Genomic DNA, 19,810 nt, shown 5'->3' on the forward strand with positions numbered 1-19,810 from the left:
CGCCAAGAAGCAGCAGAGGCTACCTCAAGAACCAGAACCCAAGAAACAGAGAAGGCCCAATCAAGAAAGCAACAAATCGAATTCCCCATCTCACCTTGTACGGCGACCTTGGCACCTTCCTTGCTCCCGCGCCCGTGGTGGTGAAAATGCCGGGGAACAGTGCGTCCTCCTCTTGGTCTCCCGAAAAAAAGCGCCCTCTTGGCGTTCCGGCTCCGTCTTTGAATCTGAAGATGTTCCCGATGGCGGGGGTGCCGACAGGCGAGGGCCCCGGGGAGGAGGACGAGGAGCACGCGGCGGCCGAGGACGCGACGCAGTCGGGCGTGTCAGGGCCGAAGAGCGCGGCGCGGAGGAGCGTGCAGTAGGGCGACGCGGCGGGCTGCGCAGATCCGGACGAGGCCGCGGGGCCGCCGTCGTGCGAGGACGAGGCGGCGGAGGAGGGCGAGGGGGCGAGGTCGAAGAGCGCGAGGTTGGAACCGGTGTGGCTGGGGATGAAGCGGTCGCTGTAGACGGTGCGCGAGGCAGGCGTCGGGGCGGACGTCGCCACGGACGCGTGCGGCGGCGTGGCGGGAGGCTCCGATTCTTCTTTTTGGCCGGCCTGGCACAGTGGCACTGCACAGCTTTGCTCTGGCTTTCTTCAGCCACGCGTCACGCAGTGAAGGCTCTCAGACGCGTGAAGCGCGGGGAACGTCCCAAACCCGAGCGTCTTTTAACAAGAAGTAATTTTTTTATAGAAGTATACTGTTCAACAACTTATCAAATATAGTCATATTATGTTCTAGATGTCTCGCTATCAAATACAGAAAACGTGAGTGTCTATTTAGAGTGTAAACAAGATACAGCTGATAGAGATTGAGAAACCGAACCAGGCTAACTCAGTTATCAAGCTCTGGCGGCACGGCAGGGGAGATGGGCGGCGGGAGCGTGCTTGTGTGGGTTGGTTGTCTGAAAAGAAAAAGGAAAATAAAAACAGGAACAAGAGGACTAGCTAGCTAATCCCATAAGATGTGATGGTTTTCGTTCATTCCTTTCACCGGCTTCACCGTTTGCTCCTGGAGCCATCTTGGATTCCAACTGTGGTGCACTGCACTGCAGCGACGGTACAGACTGAGCGACTGCATCATGTTTCAAATCCATTGAATACGCTGTCCGAGCCAAATCATTCAGCCTTGACAGGACCGCTTTAATTTCTTTGCCTCATCAACGTCACTCTCCCTGTTCCCCCCCGACTTATTACTGCTAGTGGCCATCAGATTATAGAGTGGGTCCTGCGACGAATCCGTAGAGTTGGATTCAGATTCAGGGAAAGAGACCGAACGGTGCACCGAATTTCGGCCGAAATTCAAACCGCTTTTCGGCCTGCAGAGAATGCCTGTGTAGTTTGGGAGGTGGACGGACGGACTATCTAGATCATGGCCGGCCGGCCGGTTGGGGCCCGGCGCTCCGGCAGCGTCCCTGTCCTGAGCCAGCGGCATCAGCCATCGCACGGTAACGGCTGCAGGACGAACTGCTATAATCGTGTGTGGGACGGGACCGGGTGTGGCAAACACGGACGGCAGCAGGCTCATCACGGACGGGCGAGTCGGCGACTGACTGACTGGTATACAGTGACCAGGTTCAGGTATCCTGCGTCCACGTACTGTTGCGGGTCCCACGGGCGGGTGGGGCCCAGCCGTGCGTGAGGACACTGCGGGGAAATTATTGGGTACAGTGGACGCGGTAGTAGTACACTAGTACTCCCCCCACCTACACCTACTCCTGTCGCTTTCCTACCCTCTCACCGCCGCGCGGGTGTTTCGAGCTTTTCGGTACGGTACGTTGATGACTCACACACACAGTGACACAGGGAGGAGGGGGGTTCTGGACGCAAATGATGAAGTGAAATGAACCCGCGTAGCAGCAGTTGGGCCCCAGGCCCATTAGTGGTGGGTGGCATGCGTCAACGTCAGGGCGGGGTCCAGCGGCCGGACGTGGTGCGTCCCCGTCGTGTAGCGGAGGGCGTGCGGGCCTGGCGAGTGGCGGACGTGGGCCACCGGCCACGTGACCGGACATCGGACCGGAGGGTGGGAGACTTCCGCTTCCCATGAACGCGTCGCTGTTTCCGCCATGAGGACCAAAATGCCCCTGCTACCGAGTCCACAGCTTCCGTGCCCCCGCGCTTCCCGTATAATACACAGATTCACGCGACGCGAGCCTCAGGAGATTGTTGCACTTGGCACCGCTTCCTTAAAATTGTGTCAAGCATCCAGCTGAGACAGTTACTAGGAAATTCTTATGAGGTAGTTAGGCCTTGTTTGGTTCTTGGCATAACTGGGAATCGCATTTTAATAAAAAATACATTATGTAGGCAATGGTAACTCATTCGTAGTTTTAGATTCTGTGTCCAGAGAAATAAAAATCCAAGAACCAAGTGCAAATTGCATTTTCTGGTATAACGTGTAAGATGTAGTTTCTATAATATACAAAAAACCAAACGTGGCCTAACTCTTTAATAGACATGACAGAGTTTTATTAGACCACCTAACTAATGGTTTTTTATATGGTCTATAGGAGAATAAGAGATGAGTGTATCCATATTTTAAGGATCGTATTGGTGCTTTGGATGATACAAATATTCAAGTCTCCTCTTTACAAAGAAGTGAGGTACTGGTGCGTTACACAGCGAAACAGGGTATGATCCGCTGTACTACGTGTAGCGGAGTCCAGATTTGATGCGTCGGTTACGACTTGAGAGATACAGCGAGCGTCTATTTCGGCTGTGTGTGTGTGCCGTACAAACATACAAGTACTCTTCCGCCTATACACATTATTGTTGAGTTTTCTTTTTCGAAATCGCGAAAATGGAATGACAAGCCTGCAGTAATCCCTCGACCTTAACAGGAATGACAAACAAACTGACGATCGAAATAGGGAGGAAAGTGTTGACCCTTTTTTATTACGGTGCGAACACAAGATGGATAAGAAAAGAAACAAAGCCAGTGAGCCAGTAGCTGACTGAGAGTGGGCAAGCCAAAAAAAAGCTACTCGAGAGGCGAGTCCACGCGGTCGACGGAGCGCGCGAAGGCCAGGATGTCCGAGGACGCCGGCTTCTCGCCGTCCGGGCGGGAGACGGTGGCCTCGCGCAGGAGCCTCGCCGCCGTCTGGTTCAACGAAGAAGGCGGCGGCGGCGGCTGCTCCTGCTGCCGGCTCTTGTCTGGACCGGCCTGCTGGGCGTGGGCACTGACCACCGGCGCGTGGCCGTGGTCATCGAGCCGCCGCTGTGTTTGGTCCATGTATGGATCCGGGATGGGCTGGTCGGTGTCGCGGTTGTGACCGGACCGGAGGCGGAGCAAGTGCATGCGCACAGAAGCTGGGACGCGGCGAGTGATAATAAACTTATTAATAACCTGCTGTAACGGCATCGCGGTGCTTCGTAGTACTAGTTGGGTGGTGTACACGTACACGACGGTGCGTCTCCCTAAACCCGTCGGCTGCTCTTCTTGCGACGCGTGTGTGCCCACGTAGCGCGTACGGCAGCTCGGTCCAAAAACCAGCCGTTCACTCACGCCGTCAGAACCAGAACGGCCGTAATAACTCGTACTAGTACAGTAGTTTGATGTTTGCAGCTACACAGCACATCTTCACCGTGCAGCCCGTGGTTCTTCTATCAACGGCCCTGCCCACAGAACCAGAACGGGGCCCACACTCTAGGCGAACGGTGGGCGGAGGAACGGAATCCAGGGAAAGGAAGGAAGGGGGGTTATTTCCGTCCATTCCTCCCACGACACGAGCCTGCCGTACCGCTCCAAAGAGGCCGTCATCATCACCACCGGGCGGAGGAGGGGAGGGGACAAGGGCCACAGCCGGGGGGCACCAATGGCACCATCCGCTGGCGCTGCGAGAGGGAATAATAAAAGCGGGGGTGGGCCCGTTCCCGCGGCAGCGCAGCGTACGTAGGAGTACGCGTGGCTCGGCACGCCTTCCCAGGAGCCCCGCGTGGCAGCCTAGTAGGTCCGTGCATGCGATGCCGTGTGTGCGCACGGCAGGGGACACGAGCCCCGCCCCGCCTCCGCGTGTCCTCGCACGCGTCCCCTAGCCACACGGGCACTGGCAAGTCTGGCAGGCCATCGCATGGGGCTCTTGAAACTGGCTCTGGCTGGCGGGGCTCCGACTTCCATGCCCCTGATTGGCCGGCGCCCGCTGTGCGTTGCGAGGGAGTGCGCAGGGTCCACCTGCCAGACACACGGTCTCTCACTGGCCACTGGCCACTGTAGCGCCCTGTCTCTCTCACTAAACAAACGCCCGCTCTAGAAGGTTCACCCAAATGGCGGTGCCAGCGACCTTAATGGTATCCTGATCGATCAGGGTTTAGCCGGGATTGTTTAGCCACAGGCACGCACATACTCCCAAGCGAATTGATTGGCCACGCTACGTGGATGCCTAGTCTCAATTGACAGCCGGAAAGTGACACGTTTATCTTTTACGGATACTCTACCTCGCTCGCAGATCTTTTTGCTTCCCTTCTTTTTTTTTTTACCTGCGTCTTGGACCCCATTCAGCGGAGGCACTGGGCAGTGGATCCACCAAGTCACACTCACCGGTGCTAGTACAAGAAAATTTCGCCAGCCATTTCACCCGGGGGGGCTCCAGGTACTGTACGTACTCAAGTCACCTCATCCTTCCCCACTGCAGCTCAGCTCTACAACTCGACCTCTCTGGTTTTTCTTTTGGGATGAACAGGTGACGTCACGGACGCACTAAAGCCAAAGCGCACGATAACGGGTTACAGTAATATGGCGCCCGGTAATTTCCATTTGGATTCTCGTTCACCAGATCCAGAGATGGGCATGTGGTCAGGTCCGCCAACGTCCAAGTCACCGAGTGGCAGGAACTGGGAGTGAAAGGAGAAAAAGACAAGACGTGACGTGATGTATTGTCCGTGGCAGACTCCCATGCTGCTCCAGCCAGCACACCATTTTTTTCTCTAGTCCATGGTTTTCGCGAATCCATGATCGTCCTATCCCCGTCGCCTTCCGCAGCAGAGCTGCTTCTCGTACACATGCTATACGGCATACGGGTGGGGGTGGTTACTGCATTGCATTAGGGTGGTCAGCAAGATCTCAACGCCCGTCACGGCTACCGAGTCTTTGGAGGTCCCCCCAAGCGCCTTCTAATCCTGTCCTGAGTAATATTCTCTAAATTTCAACCTCTAAAAATATATCATTTGTGATTTACAGCACACTCTAAAACATTTCATCATATATATTTTCATTATCTTTAACAACGTTCTCTAAATTTTGTCATCCATACAATAACATTACATGATAGGTGCAGAATTAACAATGAGGCAACTTTTAATTAGTGCAGGAGACGCTAGATTTGGAGGACGAGAGAGTCGAGAGAAGGCCGACAAAATTTAGAGGACACGACAGAGCACTCTAATGGAAGTGCGCGGACGATATGGGTGCGCTAAATATACCGAACGTGATGATATGCATGTGCTTGCTGGAGGAAGCCTAATAACATCAAACCAATTAGTCCCTCGTAACCCAAACCGAGAACTGAGGTTATTGCTGGCTAATCGAGTCTATGTTAACACAAAATGGTGTCGAGTTTTTACAAACCACCTTGGCTGTCCAAGCTGGCGTGTACAGATACTGCAACCGCTCCGTGTTCCTCTAGCCACGCCACATGAGCCAATAAAGCTGGTATTAAAAATAGAAATTTAGCACACACACTAAAATATATATTCCATGTAGCTGGAAAAGAAAACCCACAGCAAGACGGGCTTGGCAGGCCAGGGGCTACAAATACAGGAAACCACTCCCGATCTCTCCTCCCACTTCCTCTTCTGCCCCTCCAACCTCTCCTCTTCCTCTGGTCTCTGGACAACCAAGCCAGAGAGGAGCAGCCAGCGACAACCTCCTCTCCTCTCCTCCCCTCTTATTCCGCGCCCAGCAGCGAGGCATGGTGGAGAAGGCGAGGACCATGGCGCGCAGGCTGGAGATCCCCCAGTGGAAGGCCGACGGCCTGCCGTCGCCGACGAGCCCGCTGGACCGCGCGTCGGCGTCGCCCCGTGGGTGGCGCCACCGCGACGCCGTAGGAGGAGGCGTGGGGCTCGGGATCCTGGCGGCGCTCGAGGCCGAGGGCCCGCCGCAGCCCGCGCCGAGGGTGTCCATCCCGCGGCGCGCGGCGCGGCTGGAGGTGTCGGAGCTCGGGTGCAGCGGGCGCTGCGCCACCAGCCTGTGCGGCGGCGTCGGCCCGGCCCCCGCCCGGCCCGGCGGCGGCGCGGCGTTCCGCGTCGCGGAGTTCCTGTCGTGCTGCGACATGTGCCGGCGGGCGCTGGACGGGAGGGACATCTTCATGTACCGCGGGGAGAAAGCCTTCTGCAGCATGGAGTGCCGGTACCACGCCATGGTGAGCGACGAGTTCCAGCAGGAGAAGGAGCGCAAGCGCCGCGCCGCCGTGTCCCGGACTTCGGCCGCGGAGATGGCCGGGTCGCCGTGCAGCGGCGGCGGCGGCGGCGGGCAGATCTTCTTCACCACCGGCATCGTCGCCGCCTGATGGGCGGGCGGGCGGGCGGATACGGATCCGTCTTCTCTGGTCTAGTGATACAAAACAAAAGAAAAAATATCCAGCTAGAGGAACCGGCGGCCGCTGTAACATAAACCTGACAAGAAAAAAAAACCAAGAGGAGAAATAAGGACGGATGGGTGCGTGCGTTTGTGTAGAGCAGAGAAATGGGCGCGGGGGAATTTTGCTCGTCCTCTCCTCTTCTTCGGTAGAGGAGGAACCGAGGCAGGGAGGGTTTATTTCATCTGTGGATTTTTTTTTTGTATTATTATTAGTAAATTATAGTAGTACCACTATTATCACGACGATGATGGGCGGGATGAGATGTTCTGTAGCAGCAGGGAAGGGGGAGGGGGGATGATGTGACAAGTTTTCCAAGGATTGTTGCTTCCCTTTTGTTTCTCCTCTAGTCCTCTGCTCTGCCCAAGGGAATAAAACTCCTCGCTTGTTCAAATCCGTTCCACACTCCATGGTGTTGGTGTTTGCGTTGAGAAACCTCTTACAACAAGTATCTGATGACGAGTTGTATACTACTTGATGACGATTGACGAGTTGAGCCTTTTTTCTCATCATACGGAGATGAACTCTTGCGGTTCTTGTTCAAAGAGTAAGAAACCGATTTGTGAACCTGGGTTCTCCTGGTTGCCCAGACACAAAGAAACAGTGACCTGCGGGGAGCAGTATACGCTTCCCTCGGGTGCCCGTCCGTCCTAGCAAAAGCACCAAGCGGAAGCAGTCTCGTTGTGGGGGAGAGGAGACGAGTTCAAACCAACCAATAATTGGTGGATGCATCTACCATATGGGCTGTGGACGTACGTGGACTGCTGCTGCCACTGCTGGCTATTGGCGTTTGCGTGTCCATGGATCACCATTGACACTTCTGGCTCGGCCTAGCCTGCATGAGTCTTTTCTTCTTCTTTGAATCTTGAGCTGCATCAGTTTTTGCAAAACGACTCCTGCGCTGAGAGTCTCTGCAGTTAGATGTATAAGATAGTAGATGCTATAATTTATGTACTGTTGGAACAATCCTGGATCAGTATACCTAACCTAACATATACTATAAACGTGTACAATTCTTTCCTACAAGCAACTTTTTCCATACAAGTAACCCATGCTATTAGGCGGCCAACAAAATAGAGACGTGTACAACATATATAAGACTCCAAGCGTCGTTGACACTTTACATGCTCAATATGTATACATATGCTATTAGAAGGGCCTCTTGATTATGTAATAAAGTTTTAGTCGTGTTAGCGCGAACCATTTATAATGCATGTTATGTAATATGTTAATGTGTAGCATATTCTATATACCCTCAAAGTTCACCCTTCATTTAACATGTTAGCAATCCGTAAATCATTATTTCAAGAGTCATCTAAATAAAAATCGTTTTCTACATGTTGTTTTCGCTCTCTAATTCTCTATCACCTTTTTTCTATATCTTGTATATGCTCTAGAAATTTATTTTTGAATCTATTTTTGGCTATTTTAAATAGATTATGACTATAATTAGACTATAACTTAGAGAAGTTGTCGTTGATAGTATTTTTATCATTATATTCCTAACAATTAGAAAAGATAGTCTGTTTAAAAATTGCTCTCAGCTGTCCTTTTGGCTGCTATACTACTTTACCATGATCCAGTAGGCTAAAAAAATTAGACAATTTAAGATAAAACGTAACAATATATAAAATAAATTTAACCGTATATAAATATACTAAAGTATTTACCATAGTTTTTTTCTTTAGGACAGTAGATCCTCATTGATCTATATTTTCGATGTTACTGATAATGTGGTAGTGACGATGAATCTTTGGAACAATGTCTCCCTGCTCTCTCTCTCTCTCTCTCTCTCTCTCTATATATATATATATATATATATATATATATATATATATATATATATATATATATGAAATCTAAGAGTTATTTCATGTGGATCTCTTAGGTTTCTACACATAGTGTCTCACAACTTTCTCCAAACATTCTAAAATTTTTATCACAGCCCATACATATGATATCATGACACGTGGACAAGTTTCATGATTTTCTGACTTTGTTTGTGTTTTATACAATTTTTAAACATGTGGATGCCAAGTTCACGGCCATGTTTAGTGAGCATGTTGCTCGAAGTTTCCGGTACGCTTCTGCAATCGGTCGTAACTTATGCTAAGTAACATGAATATCATTTTTTCATGCACGGTTTTCCAAGTTTCGAGTGACCTGCAGTTCAAATTTGAATTTTCCGAAGAAATTCAAATACACGAACTAATTCTACTAACTATCGAAACTATGTTATAATTGTCCACAAATGATACATGTAGGTCTACATAGTGTAGGAACATACCAAAATAAAAAAAATGAAAATACACTTTGCCGAGTGTCTGGATATGACACTCGGCAAAGAGGGCTTTGCCGAGTGCTAGATGTGTGGCACTCGGCAAAGTAGTAGTAAAGACTCTTTGCCGAGTGCCGCACCGGGGACACTCGGCAAAGAACTCTTTGCCGAGTACCGCCGATCTGGCACTCGGCAAAGAATATTTTACAATTTTAAAAAAACTTTGCCGAGTGCCAGATCGCTGGCACTCGGCAAAGAAGAAAAATAACTATGCCGGTCGTTCTTCTTTCTCCTTTCTCTTCTCTCACTCGCTTCTTCACTTCTCTGCCCGCGCCGCCGCGCCGCCTTATAGCCCGCCGCCGCACCGCCCGCCGTCTGCCCGCCGCGGAGGCCGCGCCGCCCGCCCGCCGTCTGCCCTTGCCGCGGCCGTGCGCCGTGCCCGCCGCGCCGCCCGCCTCCGCGGCCGTGTGCCGTGCGCCGTGCGCCGTGCGCCGTGCCCGCCGTGTGCCGTGCGGTCGTGCTCTCCGCGGCCGTGTGCCGTGCGCCGTCTGCCCGCCCCCTCCCCGCGGCCGTCCCCGCCGCACCCGCTCGCTCGTCGCCACGCCGCCTCGCCGAAGGTATAAATTATGCGTGTTTTTATTATTTATATGCGTGTTTATATGTGTGTTCATGAATTTATGCATGTTTATATGTTGCGTGTTTATTAGTTAATAAACAATATTATTTATATGAATGCTTTACTGTTTTGGTCATTTGTTGATAACGAACTGGTATTAGTTAATAAACAATATTATTTACCATGATTTAATTTGAACAAACACATGTTTATATTAATGTAATCAAAGTAGACACAGTCACATTTTTAATGAGAACGAGAATGAGGGTATGTGTGCGTAGGTTGAATGTCCTTATCATTTTATGCATGGATTTCTGGCCATCGTGCCGTTGAATTATGCGTGGAAGACAACCATCGTGCTGATAGTTTTATTTGCAGGATTTCGAAACCTCCCCGTGCAGGGGAGGTGCTGCCGAAATTTTCTGTTGCTAGGCACCTGTTAGGGGATGGAGGACCGTGAGTGGATGTACACGGGCCGTAGAGGAAGGAACGATGTCACCACTGAATGGATTAGAAAGACCGATGATTTCGTGGAACGGGCATATGGCGAAGCTGCTAAAGGAGCTAGTCTAGTCCCATGCCCGTGCAGCAAATGTGACAACCGGAAAAGAAAACCAAAGAAGACCATGGTAGAACATATTTGGAAGAATGGATTTACGTCGGGCTATACTCGGTGGATATTTCATGGTGAAGCGCATCGTACGAGAGAGGAGGTGCTGAGACAACGTGTCGAGGATTATGACGCGGATGCGGGGGTAGCGGATATGTTGAACGACTATCAGGAGGCACAGTACACGGGAGGATGTATGGATGACGAGCCAGAGCCGACTGCAAAGGCGTTCTACGACATGTTCGACGCGGCACAGAAGCCCCTTCACGGCCAGACAAAGGTTTCTCAACTGGATGCCATTGGGCGTGTAATGGCGTTCAAGTCGCAGTACAACATGAGTAGAGACGCATTCGATGGCTTGTTGACGGTTATTGGGAGTCTGCTTCCGGATGATCACGTTCTGCCAAAGAGCATGTACGAGGCACAGAAACTACTTCGTGCACTCAAGATGACGTATGAGCAGATTCATGCTTGTCCGAAGGGCTGCGTGCTATTTAGGAAAGAATACACGGAGGCAAAGTACTATCCCAAGTGTAATTCGTCTAGGTTTATGGAGGTAGACTCTGGTGATGGACAAAAGAGGCAGCTCGACATCCCCTTGACAATCCTACGACACCTTCCGTTCGTACCGAGGATCCAGCGTCTGTACATGACAGAGGAATCCGCGAAACAGATGACTTGGCACAAAAATGGAAAACGATACAATCCTGACAAGATGGTGCACGCATCAGATGGTGAAGCATGGAAACACTTTGATGACATTCACCGTGAGAAAGCCGAAGAGGCTCGTAATGTATGTGTTGCGTTGGCCACAGATGAGTTCAATCCATATGGAATGAGCGCTGCCCCGTACACATGTTGGCCCGTGTTTGTTATCCCAATCAATCTCCCCCCTGGTGTGTGCTTTCAAAGGCAGAATATATTCGTGTCGTTGATAATTCCCGGACACCCGGGGAACAAAATGGGCGTGTACATGGAGCCTTTGATCGATGAATTGGTACGTGCCTGGGAGGAAGGGGTATGGACGTTTGACCGAGCTACGAAGACAAACTTCAGAATGCATGTTTGGTACCAGTACTCCATGCATGACTTACCGGCCTATGGGCTATTCTGTGCCTGGTGTGTTCACGGTAAGTTCCCATGCCCAGTTTGCAAGGAAGCTCTCAGGTTCATTTGGTTGAAAAAGGGTGGTAAATATTCGTCCTTCGATAAACATCGACAATTTCTTCCTGCTGACCATCCATTCCGCCTAGACATCAAGAACTTTACGAAAGGTGTCGTAGTGACAGACCGTCCACCTGCAACGATGACTGGTGCCGAAATTCGTCAACAGATAGATGGGCTCGTGGCCAATACAGAAGGTGGTTTTGTGGGATATGGTGAGCAGTATATGTGGACACATAAGTCTGGCTTGACTCGGCTCCCCTATTATGACGACCTGCTCCTTCCACACAACATTGACGTGATGCACACTGAAAAAATGTTGCCGAGGCACTGTGGGCAACAATTATGGACATTCCTGATAAGTCAAAGGATAATGTGAAGGCAAGAGTGGATCTGGCAGCGTTATGTGATAGACCAAAACTAGAGATGAAGCCGCCAAGTGGCGGAAAGACATGGAGAAGGCCTAAGGCCGATTTCGTCCTAAGCAGGGCCCAGAGGAAGGAAGTACTTCAGTGGATCAAGATGTTGATGTTCCCTGATGGGTATGCAGCTAACCTGAGTAGGGGGGTGAACTTATCTACTATGCGAGTCTTAGGGATGAAGAGTCATGACTTCCACATATGGATTGAACGGATTCTTCCTGCGATGGTTCGAGGCTATGTCCCTGAGCATGTCTGGCTAACGCTTTCAGAGTTGAGCTATTTCTTCCGTCAGCTTTGTGCAAAAGAGTTATCTCGGACCGTGGTTGCAGACTTGGAAAGATTGGCCCCCGTGTTACTGTGTAAGCTTGAGAAGATATTTCCACCCGGCTTCTTCAATCCAATGCAGCATTTGATTCTTCATCTCCCCTATGAGGCACGAATGGGGGGCCCCGTGCAGGGACGTTGGTGCTATCCAATCGAGAGATGTCTAAAGACTATTCGAAAGAAATGTAGAAATAAATGCAAAATCGAGGCTTCCATTGCAGAGGCATACATTCTAGAGGAGGTCTCAAACTTCACAACAACTTATTATGGTGACAAACTGCCGAGCGTGCATAATCCACCCCCTCGTTACAATGATGGCGACAATGAATCGAACCTTAGCATATTTCGAGGCCAACTCGGAAGCGCAAGTGGCTCGACCACGAAGACCCTGACACATGAAGAGTGGCGACATATCATGCTATACGTATTGACCAACCTTGAAGAGGTGACGCCATACATGGAACAATTTCTTCATGAATTCTGGCGTCGATCAAGGGACCCCACTCCACAGGAATATGACGCTCTTCTTAGAAAGGGTGCGAGAAATGGGTTGCCCGATTTCATTTCCTGGTTCAAACGTAAGGTACGTGCTTAGTTTGTAAAAGAGATACGTCTTTGAACTCAATTTAGCGTCTTTTAACTTGCGAATACTTGCAGGGCCAAAGAGATCCGTCTATGAGTGCCGAGTTGAGACAAGTAGCCAACGGCTTTGCTTATAGGGTCAAGAAATATTCTGGGTATGACGTCAATGGATACCGTTTTCGCACAACACACTACGACCAAAGTCGGCCCAATCGGAAAACAACGTGTTCTGGAGTCTTTACGCCGGGGCTTGACAATGTCGATTATTTTGGACGAATTGAAGAAATATATGAGCTCAATTTTTATGGTTCCAAACCTCTTACTCCAGTGATATTCAAATGTCATTGGTTTGACCCTCAAGTGACGAGACGGACACATTCTAATCTTGGGATAGTCGAAATTCGACAAGATTCCACCTTAGCAGGAGACGATGTCTATATCGTGGCCCAACAGGCCACACAAGTGTATTATCTCCCATATGCGTGTCAAACGAAAGAACATCTTAAGGGTTGGGATGTTGTGTATAAGGTATCGCCGCATGGGAGGTTACCTGTTCCTAACGATGAAGATTACAACTTAGACCCGGACACATATGATGGAGAGTTCTTCCAAGAAGATGGGCTAGAAGGGCGATTTGAGATAGACTTAACAGAAGCTATCGGAATGGACGTAGATATTGAAATGGTTGTTGATGAGGAGGATGATGAGGTGCAAAATGATAATGACTTAGTAATCCTTGAAGGCAATGATGAGGTTGCGTCTTCCGATGGTGTTGAGATTGAAATGCTTGATAGTGATGATGAGAGTTTTGATCCGGCTAACCCCGACACATATGAAGATTATTTTTAATCGATGTAATGCTATATGACTTTTTATTTCGCACCTGTTTTTAAATACATCTTTTTATATGTGCTTATTTGTTTACTCTTAATTGCAGGTTGTTGGACAAATATGGTGGGCGGTTTCCTGAGGAGGAGGAGGGGGAGGAGGAGTAGGACGGCGGACGATGCAGAGCAGGCAGCGCAGCAGCACGAGGCAGAGCAGGCAGCGCAGCAGCAGGCGGCGCCTCAGGACGACGACGACCAGCAGCAGGACGACGACGACCAGCAGCAGGACGCCTCAGGTTCAGGCGGCTCTAGTTCGAGGAGCATCTACCTGCGAGGCCCCGCGAGTCTCCCGCCGCGTCCCATACTTCGGGACAGACGACCGTTGATTCGGCCGGAAGGGGAGAGGTATGTAACTTTATGTTCTTCATTCTTGTTCATATTATGTGTTCAAAATCATAATATAAACTAATACTTTTTATTTATCACTTGGACAGGTCTTGGACGGTTTTGGATTATGCTGGGGGTCATCGTCGCCCCCCAACAACATCCTCGGCCTGCTGTGCAGGGAACACTTCCCTGGACTTGTGGAGTACGCCGGAGTGACGGGCTGTCACACCCGGTTTTAAAAAGGCAAACCGAATGCGAACCATGTACGTGCCAGGATCAGTTATTCACGTACACAGCAGTTACATAATATGGACATCATCACACAGTGCTCAAAATAGTATTAATAAGGGGAAATAATTGATTACATCATACGTCTGAGACGTCCATATAGTTCTTACAATAAATCAAAGTGCGGAAAAGAAACGTAGATAACGCGGCCTTCACAGGCAGCCGACTGGGGGTTGCCGCTAACCCACACCTAGAACTCGTCGTAATCTTGGAACTCCTGGAAGTCTCCTTCCACAGCTTCATCTTCGCCTGAGCAGTGGTTGCAATGCTGACAACCTGGGGGGGGGTTTGGTGTGTAGAGCAAGGGTGAGTACACATCAACATACTCAGCAAGTATCCTGTTTGGCTGTAGTGGACTAGCTTTATGTGGGGATAAGTCAAGCAGTTGCTTTTAGTTGGTCAGGTTATTACTTACTAGTAGAAAGCCAGGTTTTAACATTAACCCAAGTTATTAACCCGATGTACCCTTTCCAAACGGAAAGAATACCACTTACCAGCACCATAATCATAACCAGAACCATCAATCTCATAACCACCTGTACCACAATGTCTCTGATCAAGTACCACTAATCATTGGAGCTCCCTTGGCCGCTCATAACCGCGAGCACGGCTGATATATCAGTTTCATAACACTCTGCAGAGGTTGTGCACTTTACCCACAAGCCGTGATTCCCATTCTGCCCGGAGATCATGACTCTCCATTGATCACTACCAAGGTGATCCAGCAGGGCATCACTACGAAGCCTTTACAAAGATTCCCCGGGGCTGTAGCCACCCGTTAGGTTTCCTAAATGCACCGCACTCCTCCCCAAGGGGCGAACCCAAACTTGGCAGAGCGAGCCGCATACACCGAGCCCCATTGACGGCACGACGGCTAAGTGAACTACACCCCGGATCCTCTAATTATTCAGCTAAGGGCACCCCATTCCACCCTCATGGTTGCACTGTTTTCCCGGGCGGTCATCCATAGAACAGGTCCTTACGGAGAGGCACTCGAGAAACCGCTCGAGTCCCCTTGAAAACCACAAGTATATCATAAAGAAGAACGGGAAAACAGCGTATCATAGATAATCACATCATGTTCATTGATTAGGGTTGAGCAATAGCATCAGACTAAGTAGTAATAATCCGACCCAAATAGGTAAACAAGGACATGGATAACAAAAGCTAGTCAATCCTTAGGTATAAATGTGTAAAGCGGGAGGTGAATTAAAGAATGAATAGGACATAGATAGGTCAAAGGACACTTGCCTCCACCAAACGACTGCTGCTCAGGGGCTTCTCCTGCGAATTCCTCGGGCTCTTCGACCGGATCGTTCTCTATGCGAGCGCAAACATACATACATACATCCACATATTTAATACAAAGGAACAGTACACCATACAAGATAACAAATAAAGCGAATATGCATCAAGTATGACATTCGATAACGCATTTGTTATGGCTAGAAAGAAACGGGAAAGGTCTCGCAGGGGGTTAAATCTTATGCACTAATGACACAATTGGTTTTTTAACAAAAGAATTCTGCTACATATACACTAATGGAAACCTAATCACTTTTAGTTGATCAACATTGCACAGGGTAAACAATTAACTACGTGAATCAATAACACAACGGAATTTTAAATTAAACTTCCTATTTTCCCATAGCATGAACAGTGATTAGCCTACTTAAAATACAGTAATTATGATCACAGAAAGTAAATAAAATAAAATAAAAAAAAATAAAAAACAGAGGGGGGGGGGCGGTTGAACCGGCCCTAGGGCGGTTGAACCGGCCCTAGGCGGTTGAACCGGCCGGGCAGGGGGCGGCTCAGGGGCGGGGCGGCCGAGCCGCTGGGCGCGCAGGGGCGCGGGGCAGGGCGCGGGGGCGGCCGAGCGGCCGAGCCGGCCAAGCCGGGGGCGCGCGCGGGGGGGGGTGGGGCGGGCGGCCGAACCGGCCATGGGGCCGAGCGGCGAGGGGTGGGGCGGGCGGCCGAACCGGCCATGGGGCCGAGCGGCGAGGGGTGGGGCGGGCGGCCGAACCGGCCATGGGGCCGAGCGGCGAGGGGAAGGGGAGGGAGGAGAGGGGGAGGGAGGAGAGGGAGGAGGGGGGGGGCTCACCGGTGACGGGGACGGGGCGGCCGAGCGGGGCGGCCGATCGGCGACGGGGAGGGGCGGCGGCCTAGGCAGGGGCGGCGGCTAGGGCAGGGGGCGGGTAGGGGGCGGCGGCTTGGGTGGGGAGGGAGAAAATGAGGGGGGAGAGGGAGAGGGTTAGGGGATAAGGGAAAGAGGGGGGGGGGGCGGCTGGGCCTACTAGGCCCAAGAGGGGGGCGCCAGGGGGCGGCTGGGCCGGCCGGGGTCGGCCCACGGCGCGGGAGAGAGAGAAAAAAAAAAGGAGAGAGAAAGAGAGAGAGAAAAGAGAAAGAAAAGAGAAAGAAAACATTTTCGAAATCCGATCTTTCTACATGAATGCATTTGCACTTTCAAAGCAATCAAAAGAAATGCAAGGTTCGGCATGGTGCATCAAACAACATAAAGTATTTAGGGTTTTTATACGTACGGGAATTCCAAACCGAATCCCGCTAGAACTTTGGAAAAGGTCAAGGTTTAGCGAGGGAAAAAGAAAAGGGAAAGGTAACGCCCGAATTTTTGGCGAGTAAAGAAAAGAAAAAATTCAACTGCAAAAATTCGGGGCGTTACAAACCTATCCCCCTTAAAAGAATCTCGCCCTCGAGATTCAGGGCTGGCTAGCAAAGAGCTCCGGGTACTTGGCCATCAGATCATCTTCACGCTCCCAGGTTGCTTCTTCCTCAGAGTGGTGACTCCATCTGACTTTGCACATTCTGACGGTCTTCCTTCGGGTGACTCTATCTGCAATCTCAAGGATCTGAGCTGGCTTCTCAACATAGGTCAAGTCCTCCTGGACTTCCAGACCTTCCACTGGCAACTGCTCTTCTGGCACACGCAAACACTTCTTCAACTGAGACACGTGAAAGACATCATGCACAGCAGACAAATTCTCTGGCAAACTGAGCTGATAAGCCACTTCTCCACGTCTTGCAAGAACCTGATACGGACCAATGTAGCGGGGTGCCAGCTTGCCTTTCACTCCGAATCTTCTGACTCCTCTGATCGGTGACACTTTCAGATAAACAAAGTCTCCGACTTCGAAACTCAGCTCTCTTCTTCTTGTGTCTGCATAGCTTCGCTGCCTTGATTGCGCTATCTTCAGATTCTCTCGAACCATCTTGACGTTCTCTTCGGCTTCAAGCAAAATGTCTGGCCCAAACACTTGCTTCTCTCCAGGCTGATCCCATTGCAACGGAGTTCTACAACTCCTTCCATAGAGCGCCTGAAATGGTGACATCTTCAAACTGGCCTGGTAACTGTTGTTATAGGAAAACTCTGCATAAGGCAATCGCTTGTCCCATCCGGACTGATCTTGCAACGCACAGGCTCTCAACATATCTTCAAGAATTTGATTGGTTCTTTCAGTCTGACCATCTGTCTGCGGGTGATAAGCTGAACTGAAATTCAGATGCGTGCCCAAGGCTTCATGCAACTGCTGCCAGAAATGAGAGGTGAACTGCGTTCCTCTGTCTGACACTATCTTCTTTGGCACACCATGAAGACAAACGATCCGAGACATATACAATTCTGCCAATACTGCACTGTTGTAGTTGGTCTTGACAGGTATGAAGTGGGCTGACTTGGTCAAGCGGTCCACTACTACCCAAATGGAATCGTAGCCGGCTCGAGTGCGAGGCAATCCGACTATGAAATCCATACCAATTTCATCCCATTTCCACTGAGGGATCTGCAACGGTTGCAACAATCCAGCAGGTCTCTGGTGTTCTGCCTTAATTCTTCGACAACTATCGCACATAGCCACATGCTCTGCGATTTCTCTTTTCATTCCGTACCACCAGAATTTCTTCTTCAGATCCTGATACATCTTCTCACTGCCAGGGTGAATCGAATAAGCTGTCTCATGAGCTTCCTTAAGAATCAACTCCCGAATGGACTGGACATTGGGAACACACAAGCGGTCTTTGAACCATACCACACCTTCTGCATCTTCTCGAAAATCTTTGCCTCTGCCATCTAGAATCAATCGCCGAATCTCACTGATCTTTTCATCATTCTTCTGCGCTTCTTTGATTTCGCGCTCCAAGGTAGGTTCCAATTCAACTGTGACTCCTCGAGAATTGTTCAGAAATCCGAGACTCAACCTGTCAAACTCCTTGGCCAACTCATAAGGCATCGGACGAGCGACCATCAGATTGACTTGACTCTTTCTGCTCAAAGCATCTGCCACTACGTTTGCTTTGCCTGGATGGTAATGAATCTCCAACTCATAGTCTTTGATCAATTCTAACCATCTTCGTTGCCTCATGTTCAATTCTGACTGAGTGAATATGTACTTCAGACTCTTGTGGTCTGTGTAAACATCGCATTTCTGTCCATACAGATAGTGCCTCCATGTCTTCAGTGCGTGAACCACTGCTGCCAACTCTAGATCATGTATTGGGTAGTTCTTCTCATGAACCTTCAGCTGTCGGGACGAGTAAGCCACAACTCTTCCCTCTTGCATCAACACACATCCCAAACCTGTGTAACAAGCATCACAATACACCGAGAAGGGCTTGTGCACATCAGGCAAGACTAGGACAGGCGCTGTAGTCAACTTCTCTTTCAGCGCTTCAAAGGCCTCTTGGCATTTCTGGGTCCACTTGAACTCAACCTTGTTGCCTAGCAACGCTGTCATTGGCTTCGCAATCTTCGAAAACCCTTCAATGAATCGCCGATAATATCCGGCCATTCCAATGAAGCTCTTGATTCCTCGAGCATCCGTTGGCGCTTTCCAGTTTAGAATGTCTGCCACTTTCTTCGGATCCACAGCCAATCCTTCTTTGTTGATTATGTGACCCAAGAACAGGACTTCACTGATCCAGAACTCACACTTGCTCAACTTTGCATACAACTGGTGCTCTCGCAATCTCTGCAATACCATCCTCAAATGATCTGCATGCTCTTCTTCGCTTTGAGAATAAACCAGAATGTCATCAATGAATACCACTACGAACTTATCAAGATAATCCATGAATACACTATTCATCAAGTTCATGAAGAATGCTGGCGCATTGGTCAAACCAAAAGACATCACTGTGAACTCATATAAACCATACTTGGTAATGAATGCCGTCTTCGGAATGTCCGAAGGTCGGATCCTGAGCTGATGATAACCTGACCTCAGATCGATCTTGGAGAACACACTGGCTCCTCTCAACTGGTCGAACAGATCTTCTATTCTGGGCAAAGGATACTTGTTCTTGATCGTGACTTCATTCAAAGCTCGATAGTCGATACACATCCTCTTAGTACCATCTTTCTTCTCCACGAACAAGACAGGGGCGGCCCAAGGCGAGGTGCTTGGCCGGATGTAACCTTTTTCTGACAGCTCATCAATTTGCTTCTTAAGTTCATCCAATTCTGGTCCAGATATTCTGTAAGCTCTCTTGAAGATAGGGGCGGTTCCAGGAAGAAGCTCTATAGCAAATTCAACTTTCCGCTCTGGTGGCATACCCGGTAAATCCTTTGGAAACACATCTGGGAATTCGGACACAACCTTGATACTCTCAATTGGGTCTGCTTCACTGCTATCAACGGTCATCTGATAACAACTTCCTTTCTTTGGCTCAGGCGGGACTAACTTGGCC

The 19,810-nt window shown here is 50.0% G+C and overlaps 2 protein-coding genes across 2 annotated transcripts; one reads left to right on the forward strand and one right to left on the reverse strand.

Moving 5' to 3' along the window:
• Positions 1-2,904: 2,904 nt before the first annotated feature.
• Positions 2,905-3,404, reverse strand: LOC100275030 (uncharacterized). The gene has a single exon (NM_001367950.1). The coding sequence runs from the start codon at positions 3,396-3,398 to the stop codon at positions 3,018-3,020; it is 381 nt and encodes a 126-aa protein (NP_001354879.1). The 5' UTR covers positions 3,399-3,404; the 3' UTR covers positions 2,905-3,017.
• Positions 3,405-5,824: 2,420 nt separating this feature from the next.
• On the forward strand, positions 5,825-6,923 carry LOC100276881 (uncharacterized). Its single transcript, NM_001150584.2, has one exon. It carries the CDS (start codon positions 5,944-5,946, stop codon positions 6,538-6,540), a length of 597 nt encoding a protein of 198 aa, NP_001144056.2. The 5' UTR covers positions 5,825-5,943; the 3' UTR covers positions 6,541-6,923.
• The last annotated feature ends 12,887 nt before the right edge of the window (positions 6,924-19,810 follow it).

Source organism: Zea mays, chromosome 9 (assembly GCF_902167145.1).
Source record: "Zea mays cultivar B73 chromosome 9, Zm-B73-REFERENCE-NAM-5.0, whole genome shotgun sequence".
In the NCBI taxonomy this organism is placed as follows: domain Eukaryota; kingdom Viridiplantae; phylum Streptophyta; class Magnoliopsida; order Poales; family Poaceae; genus Zea; species Zea mays.